This window comes from Psammomys obesus, unplaced genomic scaffold (genome assembly GCF_907164565.1).
Source record: "Psammomys obesus unplaced genomic scaffold, mPsaObe1.curated_primary_1811, whole genome shotgun sequence".
NCBI classification, from domain to species: Eukaryota; Metazoa; Chordata; class Mammalia; order Rodentia; family Muridae; genus Psammomys; species Psammomys obesus.
In genome coordinates this window covers 13,080,462-13,091,025 of record NW_026592118.1, presented here as the reverse complement: position 1 = coordinate 13,091,025, position 10,564 = coordinate 13,080,462, and the positions used below count along the sequence as shown (strand labels likewise).

At 54.7% G+C, this 10,564-nt stretch overlaps 1 protein-coding gene across 1 annotated transcript in view; it reads right to left on the bottom strand.

The window, feature by feature from the left end:
- Positions 1 to 4,337, bottom strand: part of Gbx1 (gastrulation brain homeobox 1) — a 24,220-nt gene extending 19,883 nt beyond the window's left edge. Inside the window, exon 1 of the mRNA XM_055612532.1 lies at positions 3,809 to 4,337. Coding sequence (XP_055468507.1) covers positions 3,809 to 4,322 — 514 coding nt within the window. The 5' untranslated portion in view covers positions 4,323 to 4,337. The remainder of the gene's footprint in view (positions 1 to 3,808) is intronic.
- Positions 4,338 to 10,564: the final 6,227 nt, after the last annotated feature.

The window sequence follows — 10,564 nt, the reverse complement described above, 5'->3', positions numbered from 1 at the left end:
GTGTGTGTGTGTGTGTGTGTGTGTGTGTGTGTGTGTGTTTTCCCCAGCACACAGCATCCTTTCCAGCAATCCGCTGAGTGCTGAACAGCCTTGCCATATCTGGCACCCAGGTCAGCTGTGACTGTCTACTTTCAGCCAGAGCTCACACGCTTTTTCAGACCCCCCCAAGACCAGCTCTGAACCTCCAGGTTGGCGTTGAATCTGGTCTTCTCCTTGGAAGCTCCCTACAGTCTTCTGCATGTTTCCTGAGGTGCTGAGGACCTACAACGCCATCTCCTTCCTCCATCGCTCTCATGAGTCTGTGCTTACAGATCCTTAGGATGTGCTGATATGGTGCCTGAGGTACCTCCCCATCGGTACCTGAGACACGGCTGGTTTGAAGAGAGCTGAGCTGGGAGGTAGAATATGAACTGGCTTTCAAAGAGTGTGGACAGAGGATACAAAATATGCCACTCAGATATTTACATAGATTAATGCTGAGATGATATTTTGGACATATTTGATCAATACGATGGTCATCATTCATTGCCCTAGTTTCGTTTATCTTCTTAATTTGACAAGTGAAAACCTTTAGAATACACGTGTTAATATGTGGTTTCCTTGACATTTCTAGTAGTCAGTTATTACTATTTTGGGGTCTTCTGTTGGCACACACATGTGGGAGGCAGCCATGTGCGTGCGTGCATGTGTGTGTGTGTGTGTGTGTAGAACTCAATATCTCGCCCATGCTGGGCAAGCATTCTACCACCCCGATCTGTTGATCTATATTTAGTCCCCACCACTCACTCAAAATTCTCTCCTCTCTATCATGCCTATGAAAAGGCTGCCCCCAGCTAGCCACACTCTAAGCCTAAAGCTCTTTCCCATCTACCATTCCTAGTGCTTTTTCTACCCGTCATTTCTTCACATAGTTCTTCTTTCTAACATAGCTTTTACCCACACACTCAAATTATACTGAAGTTCTGGGCTTTTTCTTCCTCTGTTTTCATGAAGAGTGACATCTTTCTTAATTCTTAGCCAGTTGAAAAAAATTTTTTTTCATGTATTTCCCAAAGAATATAATTTTTTCATTCTCCAAAATGGCCTATCTTCACTATAAGCTTCCCCCCTCTTCTTTCCTTTTCCCTTTAAAGCTAGGATTTCAAGTAACCCAGGCTGGTTTCCAGCATAATATGTTTGACTTTGAACTCCTCATCTGTCAGCCTCCACCTCCTAGTTAGAGGTGCCAGCACGCCCAGCTATCCTATAGGTCACTTAAAGGGGCTAGCAATTACACATTAAGCATTCAACAAGTGTGAAGGGGCAATGACTTCAGCCAGGGCCACCCAGCTGTCCCCACTAGGACAGCAACTCTTCCTCTTGTCATTTGAAGAACTATGTTCTTCCCAGACTCTTTCTGTGGAGGTTCCTGTCTCATGAGATGCAGCAGAGAACTCTCTCACTCCATCCATCCCAAGCCCTCCAAGACAAGCCTCCCATAGAAGGTTTGAAATGGAACCCATAGAAGGTTCCATTTCCCATCATCCTCAGTGGCCATGTGCTGCTATTCTCCAGATGCATTTTATGCTCAACATTTTGGTAACAGCACTTTCCTTTCCGCAGCCGTGTCAGGGAAAACTCACACCTAGAAAGGCGGATGAGAGGCTGACAAAGGGCTGGGGCAGCTGTGCAGGGAAAAGACAGGTTGCAGTCCCAGGCCAGGACCGTGCCCCGGCGACCCTCGGGTGTTTCCTCTGAAGCCTGCCTTCTTTATTGCTCCTCTAGCCCCTGAGGTGATGCTACGATAGGTCTTCCCACGGTGGGGCAAGAGCTTCAACACAGAGACTGCAGAACCCTCCCGTTACATAGCCAACAAAGCCCCTTCCCCGTGCTCCAACACCAGCATACCTTCTCCTGTTTTTCAATCTTTTTTTTTCTTCTTCTTTTTTTTTTTTTTTTTTGGTATGAGTGTGCATGTGGGGATTACAACACTTTTTTTTTTTTTTTAAGATCAGAAAATCTGTTCTCCATCACTTTTTTCTGTGTCCCCAGCCACCCATCGCCCTCAGCCCTGAAACGCCCTGTAAAGAACAATACTCCTGGTGCTGACACTCTCAGCGTGGGCTGGCACCTTCTCTCCCAGTCCTCCAATGACAGGACTCTTTCCCTCACACATTTTTTCAGTGAAGTTTCTCACTTTTCATTCAGCCCAGAGTTCCTCTGCCCACAGACAGCCCGTTCCCTGCTTGAAATCTCCAGACCCCTCCACCAACTTGTCACAGCTCTTTCCTTATTTCTTTCTTCTCTGAATTCTCTTCTCTTCTCGTCCCCTCTATCGATATATTTGGTTGAATAACCAGTATTGGGTTTGTTTCAGAAAACAACCCCCCGTTACACACACAGTGGAGAGAAGGGCTGAGGGCCCTGGCAATGTGTTCTCCCATGGCAAGGGAGGGCCCCCCAGTTCTGTTCCACCTGTGGGTTCCCTCTTACTTTTCCTCAACTCTAGGCTGAGTTCTGTGTCTGGCTCTGCTCCCTGGCTCTGTGGCCTCCACAGCGTCTCTTCAAAATCCGGAACTATCCGGACCCTTCCTTCTGGTTTCCATCCTCCCTCTTGTCCAGAGAACACTGCCTCCTGTCTCCAAGATGTTTCTGTTCTGCTTAGGGTCCTCCTGAGGGGCCGCTGCTCTGCCTTCCGATCCTCTTGGACCAACCAGTTTGGAAAAGGAATTCACAACAGATGAATCCCCTCAGCCAAAAAGTCCAGGACCAAATAAAAAACAGAAGAAAAGGCTTCTTGACAGCACCCCCGGCGTCTGAAAGAGTGAACAGCCTGCGGCAGTTTCACGGCAGAAACTTGTTATCAGGAATTGTCTGTCCTAGCCAATGACTCTGGGACGCTGTTTCTGCCTCTGCTACGGTCAGCCTCCGAACGCTTTGGGTCATTTCCACCGGCTGAGCAGATGCCATGAATTGTGGAGCAGAAGTGGGTTCGTCCTAATGTGGAAGAAGTTTAAGCTCTCTATCCTTGCACGGGCTTTTTTTCTTTCTCTCTTTCTTAATTAGAACCCACCAGATTGCATAAGCCTTGATCCCAGCGCACCTGCCTCCGGCTGCATAGGAGAAAGCCTTTCGGCTTGAGGGTACCGAGGTCAGGACAAGAGGGCTTCAAGGGAATGGGTTCTGACCAGGGTCTGTTAACTACACCCTGTCTCTGTGGGGACGGCGTCCTCCCTAGGAGAGCCCAGGGCTCTTGAATTACCTGTCGGCTGAAGCTTAGAGGGATTCTTAATTTGTCTTTATGCCACACCCAGCTCAGCCTTTTGGCATCGCCAGTCCTGGCCGGCCCTGGTCCAACAGCCAACCTGTTTCGTTTAGATCTAGTCTAAACGAGAGCTGGAGAGTGACCTCTGCTAAGGTGAAGCCACAGGCTCAACAGACCCTCCTTTTGCCCTGCGTCCACAAAGCCCGCGCCCAACCGTTTGAGTGCTGAGGGGTCGACCCAGAACGCGCCCCCACGTCCTAAACCGACAGCTGCCCCAGCACGCTGTCACCCTAAGGTCCTGCTGGGGCCCTCGGGGATCCCTCGAGAGAAGAAAAACGAAGGGATCCGGAAAGAGAGCCGGGGCAGGGCTTGCGGACCACAATGCGGCGGGAAGGGAAGCGGGCGAGGCTGCCGGCGCCCCGGGGCCAGGGCAGGGCGCTGGGACCCGGAGGTGCGAGCCGGGGTCCGGCGCCCCAGGGCTCCGCGCGGGCGGCGGGAGTTCCGGACGGCTCCCGGGTCTGGGGGGTTCCTGACGGTCTGGCCCGGGCGGGTCCCCGCACTTACCCGGCAGACTCGGGAAAGTCTCGGAGAAGTGCGGAGGCTGGGGCGGCGGGGGCTCAGCCACTTTGTCGCGCGCCGGCAGCGGCTCGTCCGAGTCCAGCGCTCCGTCGGCGCGCCGGGCGGCGGGCTCGGGGTGGCCCCGGGGGGCGGCGGCGGCGGCGGCGGACAGCTCCGGGGGCCCGTAGTAGGCGTCCGGGGGCTCGGCGAAGCTGGGCAGCGCGGTGGTCAGGGCCACCATGGAGGGCACCGCCTGGCCCAGCCCCGCGCAGAAGGTGTTGCCCAGGCGGCCGGCGAACGAGGCGAGCGGGGCCAGCGGGGGCAGGCCGGCGGGCAGCGGCGCGGGGGCCAGCGCCTGCGGCAGCACGAGCGGCCGGTAGGGCACGAACATGGGGTAGCCGGTGTAGAGCAGGTGGCCCGAGCGCGGGGGCGGCGGCCCGATGAGCGAGTCGATGGAGAAGGCGGCGCCCGGGCCCCCGCCGCTGCCCCCGGGGCCGCCGGCGCCCGCCGCCCGCTGCATGGCGCTGCCCCGGCCCCGCCGTGCGCCCCGCGCCGGCACGCAGGGCTCGCCGCGGGCGCGCGGGCCGAGGTGGCGGCGGGGCGCGGGCTCGGCGCGGTGTGGCTCCGGCGCCGCGCTCCCTCGCTCATAAGGAGGGAGGGGGCGGGCGGGCGGGCTGGGGGTGTCGCCCTCCGGACTCATCCATCTTCCTCAAATTACGCTTCGCTGGCTCCCTCCGCCCGCCCGCCCGCCGCCGCGCCCGGCTCCCGCGCCCCGGGGCCCCCCGCGCGCCTTCCCAGACGCCCGGCCGGCCCGGGACCCCCGCCCTCCCCCCCGCGGCCCACCCAACTATTAGTAATGCAGATTGATGAGGCCGGGCCAGCCGCTTTGTGAAAGTTTGCGGCGGCCGAGGAGGAGGAGGAGGACGACGACGAACAGGAGGAGGAGGAGGGGGCGGCAGCAGCTGGCCCGGGGCCCCTCCCCGCGCCCGGACCTGCTCCCGGTTCGGCCCACGAGGCTCGGGCTCGGCGTGGCTCGGAGGGCGAGGGGGGCTCGGCGGGGCGGGGAGGAGGGGGTGCGCGTGCCGCGGGGACCGACACCCGCCCGCATCCCGCCCCGGGGCGCACGGCCCCGCGGTCCCCGGGAGCCGGGCCGCGGCGGGAGACGGCAGGGGGCGCGCTCTCCGCCCAGGGCTCCTTGCGCGCCCGGGGCCCCTCGTGGGCGACCGCTCTCCCACTGTGCGCCCAGCCCCTTAGCACCCTCTGCCCCAGACTCGATTCTCCAGGCATTGGCTCTCGACTCTTTTCCTTCCCTTCTCCTCTGTCTCCAACTTCTCGCTTCCGCGGGGATCCCTGGGCCCACACTGGGCCAAGTGTTTAACCTCCCTTCACCTTTCCTCCTCCATCTCTCCCCAACCCTTTCCATTCTTTCCCTTCCTCGCGCCCTTTCTTCCCTTTTGGCCTCCTAAATTCTGATTCCTTTTTTTTTTTTTTTCCTTTTTCCTCTCTCCCAGTCCATCTTACTCTATTTTCTCATTCCCTGCCTTTATCCGTATTCTCTCTCTCTCTCTCTCTCTCTCTCTCTCTCTCTCTCCATTAATTTCCCTGATTGGCTCCCTGGCTCCAGCGCGTCTGATGAGCCCTATTCATTGTCGGGCCTGACGCTCTCGACCTGCCCTGGCTGATTGCTGGGGGCTGGCCCCAGGAGCGCTGATGAGCCCCAAGGGTCAGCGGTGCTAATTATCTGCTAATTGTAGATGACTCTGCTCACCTCCCCCGTACGGCTTGACTGTCCCCCTCCTCCGATTCCCAGCAGCAGATTTGTCGTTGTGGAGGCAGAAGTCATTGGCTTTTGGCTGCATAAGCACCTCGGGTCAGAGAGCGAGAACAAGACAAGCCAGAGGAGTGGCTCAAGCTCGAGGCAGAGCACGACCGACAAAAGTGCAGCCTTTGGACCGGGGACTTACGCAGGTGGGGTCAGGAAAAGCCTAATAGTTAAAAGGAGCACAGCAAAGCCAGACAAGTTCAAAAGGTGCAGTTTAGGGGAGCGAATGATCCTAGTCAAGAGGAAAAGCCTACACGACGCAGAGCTCCGGAGCTCCCACAGAGGACAGAACACAGCAGAAGGGAGTGCTGGATCTCGGTGGATCTCCTATGTCCCAGGCAGAAGTGCTGCGTTCGCTAGTGAGCTGAGCTATTGTCAGACCGGTGTACTCAAAACCAGCGCCCTGAAAGATACTGTCAGCAGGGTAGCACCAAGACAGTGGGCAGGGTTAAATGAGACACGCTTTGAGCTGGTTTTGTGGTAGCCCATGTTGGTACTCAGGGTCAAGAGGATCAGAAATTCAAGGTCATCTTCAGCTACCTAGTGAGTTCTATGCCAGCCTGAACCTGAGGCCAGGCCGGTTGGGTCTATGAAGTGAGACCCTTTTGGGGGGGGGGGAGAAGGGAGGGAGGGAGGTCATGCCTTCAAAATTCATCAGAGAAGTGAGTGGAAGATGGTGTAATTTCTGTGTACTCCTGATACACTTTGGGGACTATATTCACTCAGTGAAAAGACTGGGGAAAAGACACCATCTGAGAGAGAGAGAGAGAGAGAGAGAGAGAGAGAGAGGTGCTTTAGCTTAGGTCTGGGATCCCCCAACACACAATGAAGAACTAGAATGTAATAAAGATGGTCTTCCGAGCAGCCTTTGTGAAGTTCACCAAGCCCTCCACGGTACTGATAATGAAGACCAGATTTCAAAAGTGTATTGTCCTTAAGGAGGGAGAGGTCAAGTGCTTGGTTTGATGGCTTTATGGTGCTGGATACATAATAGAGGCTTATTGACTTGATGAATTATGGAGGGAACTTTGAGCTACAATTACTGCAATTAAAGCTGTATGAACAGCTTCCGCACCAATCAAATAACACACGGAGAAGAGCCATTTTTTAAAAGTAATTGCATTCATTTTTTTTTTTTTGCATAGGTAATAACATCACAGGGAACAAAATTTCCAAAGCCCAAAAGGACACACGCTACACCATCTCTGTCCCGAAGTTCTGATAGTAAATGCACACTTACACAAGCCTGCGTTTCTCTGTGGCCCAGAACAGACTGTGCGACCTCAGGGACTCAAGAGGAAAGACCTTCTGAGCTCAAAAATGTATGTCACCCACCTCAAGCCAAGAGCTTATGGTCTGGCACTTGTACTCAGAGCAGTAGACTCCCTACTCAAGCTGGCAGAGAGGTGCAGTTTTATAGTTTGGTACCAGTAAATCCCAGGGGGCAGCCCGCTCGGAAATGAAGAGGCGAGTGAGAGCTCGGGGGCTTTGTGTTGACTGGGCATACGTGCCAGGTACTGAACTCCGCAACCCATCTATACCTTCAATCAGCCCCTTGCCCCTCTGGGGTCATGAAGGGTGACTGTCTCCGTCTTTGATGTCCAGTAGCTAGTATCACCTGTTTAGGGGTGACTGCTGCAGCCTGCTTTCTGTCCCTTTTATTCAGGGTGAAGCTGTGACTACACAGTAAGTGGGGTGGGGGTGGGGCTTTGCTGGGGACTTTAAGAAGACTTGGAAGCAAGATCTGGCTCTCCCAAGCTGTGTGGCCATGGCCTTTGATTTGACTTCTCTGAGTTTGAGAGAGAGAAAGAGAGAGAGAGAAAACGACCTACCCTGATTAGTTAAAAAGCAAGAGTTACATGCGTGTGAGGCTATCTCCTCGTATGGGCGTTCTCCTGCAAAGGAAGATCATACCTGCTCTATCAGAAGGGACTCAGTCAGCAGCACTTCAGGACCAAGGACGGAGGCTGCTGCCGCCAAACCCAGCACCACTGAAGAGCTGGCTCTTCACCAGCGGAAAGATGGGGTCTTTGCTGCTGAACTCCTGACCATCTAGTACCTGGCCTTTCCGAAAATGGAGCCAAGGTGCTTGAGAGGCGGTCCAGCCTTAAAGAGCACTGGCTGCTCTTCCAGAGGACACGGGTTCTGTTCCCGTCACCCTCATGGTGGCTCTCAACTTCCTGTGGCGTCAGTTTCGGGGAATCCAAATCTCTCTTCTGATGTCCCTGGGCACCAGGCCTGCATGTGTGGTGTGTGTAAGGTAAAACACTCACACACATGAATCTAAAAAGATTAAAAACAATAAAATGGAGCTGCGCATGTACTCTGTGGTGGCCTCCTCTCACGGTTTGGGGAATGTTCCTGCACAGCAATTTATGTTTTTCAGTTTTCATTTCTTTGTTGGAAATAGAGTCTCAAATGTGATTACTTATTTATCTGTTTGTTTGTTTTAAACAGGGCCTCACCTTGTGGCCTGCCTGGCCTAGTTCTTGCTGTGTAGACCAGTAGACCAGACTGGACTCAAACTCACAGATTCCCCTTACACTTGGATGAATCATTTGATCTACCTGTTTTGCTTGGTCCTATGTCAGGCCTCATCTTCTGGCCTCTCCTTCACATGCTGGCATTGCACCTAGACACAAGGAATGAGCAAAGTGCTTTAAAGCCAAGGCCAACAGGTCCATATCTGACTCACTGAGGCGGAGTATCCTCCCACTGTGGGCCTCGTCCGCGTCTGTCCGCGGGTACCCTCTGGTGGCACTGGAACGCAACTACAGTTACTCGAGGGAGGCACGGCGTGCCGCAGCGCCCCCTGGCGTTGGTCAGGACAGGCGCCGAGGGCAAAGGAACTGGAACCAGGCAAGAGACCCGATGGCTTCTTGATCCACTGTGAGTGCGGGGTTCGGAGCGAGGGTTGTACGCGAGTATCTTGAAGTCTAGTGTGCATGCATGTAGGCTTTGCACCTTTATGGCGGCAGGGTTCTCGAACTCTGGCTATCTGTTGTGTCGAATGTGTGTGGTATGTGTGAGCCCACCCGTTCAGAGGCGGATAGGTTGGTAGTAGGGAGGTCTGCGCCTCCAGTGCAGGGCGGAGTCCTCACGGAGGCGTGAAATTGGTTTGGAGCAAACACATTACGGAAAGCAATTACCAGGGAGAGGTTCTGGGCCCGCGGGACCATCAGCTAGGAGGCTGGGGAGGAAGCTCCCTGGCTTGCAAGTGTCTGGATGTCTAAACCCCAGAAAGGGCCTTCCTAATGCTGCTTCCTTAAGGGGCAAGGCGTGAAGTTAGGTACAGCCTCTTCAAACCGACTCCTCCGGACCTCCTTTTTTTGTCTTCCCTTCTCGGCCACTTGAAAAGGAGCCCCACACCCAGTGTCGCCCAGACCACTCTCACCCTTCACACCTCGCTCTTTGTAGTCTAACTAGCCCACGTGTGCTCCGTGATGACTGCGTGACTTCTCTGAGGGCAGGGCCATGTCTCACAGACTTACACTTACTGCCTTAACCCCGGCAGTTAGGAAGCACAAAACGAACCGTGTGGAAGGAATCAAACAGAACCTCATTCAGAACCCATTAACAGGGTGCCTGAAAAGTTGTGTCCAGGGCAACAAGGTCCCCTTGGAATAGGCTCTTAAACTCATGCACTTCCAGCCCGTCGGTCCATCTGGCCGTTGTGAGCATGTCTTCTCTGAGATGTCTAACAGGTTACTCTGGCTAACACAGACCCCACCAAATCCCTTATCTTAGTACTTCCGCCCACCTAGTTGTTCAAGCCAAAACAAAACAAAAACCCTGAGGCACGCTGGGTGCCTGCCACACGCAGCCCATCAGCAAGCACTCCCCATCCACCACCCACAAGATTCCAAAGCTAGTCCACTGCTGTGTCCCTCACATCCCATGATGGCTGCAAACGGCTCCAGCTGGATTCTCTGTGCAACCCCTTCCTCGAGCCAGCTACTCTCAGCCAGGCAGCCTGAGGAACACTGGCCCAGGGACTTTTCTGCTTTCCCCCACATTCTACTTACACGCTGGCTCCTCCTTGTCATTCAGATGTCAGGTTAATGCTGAGACTTCCTCAAAGAATCCAAAACAACTCCCCATTGCTGTCTCATCGCTGTTTGCATCTGTCTATACTTATTACTGTGTGCAACTTTTTCTTGTTTGCCTAGCGTTTTCCAGCAGAGTAGGGGGGATAGAAGGCTGGCCCTAGCATCCCCTGCAGCCTTGTGCTTGCTCAGCTTAAAACGCAGGAGGCACAGCAATTATGGACAAATAAATGAACTTGTGACATCCTCCAGAAGCCCTCACCTCAGGGATAAGATAGCATCTCCAGAGAGACCCACTCCGGATGGAGAAGTACTTTCTGCAAAGGGGCCCCGTCAACACCTGGAAATCGTCTTCTGACCTCCACCTTGGGAGGTGCAGGCCTGCTGGGACCAGACAGCCTGGCTTTTCCATGGCTAAGGCTATAGACAAACCCTGGACCCTCTGGTCGTACCAAAGGCCGCTCTCCAGTCCTCAAGCCACGGGATAGCACCTGAAGCTCAGGCTGGAAAAGTGCTCTGAAGCCTGGGAACTCTGTCCAGTGGCCCTTGCCATCACAGACAACAGTGCACTCGCTCAGCGCTATGCGTTTAGGTTGCTCTGTTCCCTGGCTTGAAACACCCTGGCACTGCAGGGCGGGCGGTGGCACTCCACCCTACCCTCTTACAGATGTGGAAACCTGAGTCTAGGGGAGGAGGCCTTTGTTCCACAACAGGCTGATGGCAGAGTTGAAGGTAGACCCCAGATCTGGTGACAGCTCACACTCTTCCACGACAAGACTACGTTGAAAGAAGTGGGCTAAAGGGGCGGAAGAGATGCTTCAGCAGTTAAAAGCACTGGATGCTCTTTCCAAGGACCTAGGTTCAGTCCCCAGCACCCACATGGCAGCTACCAAA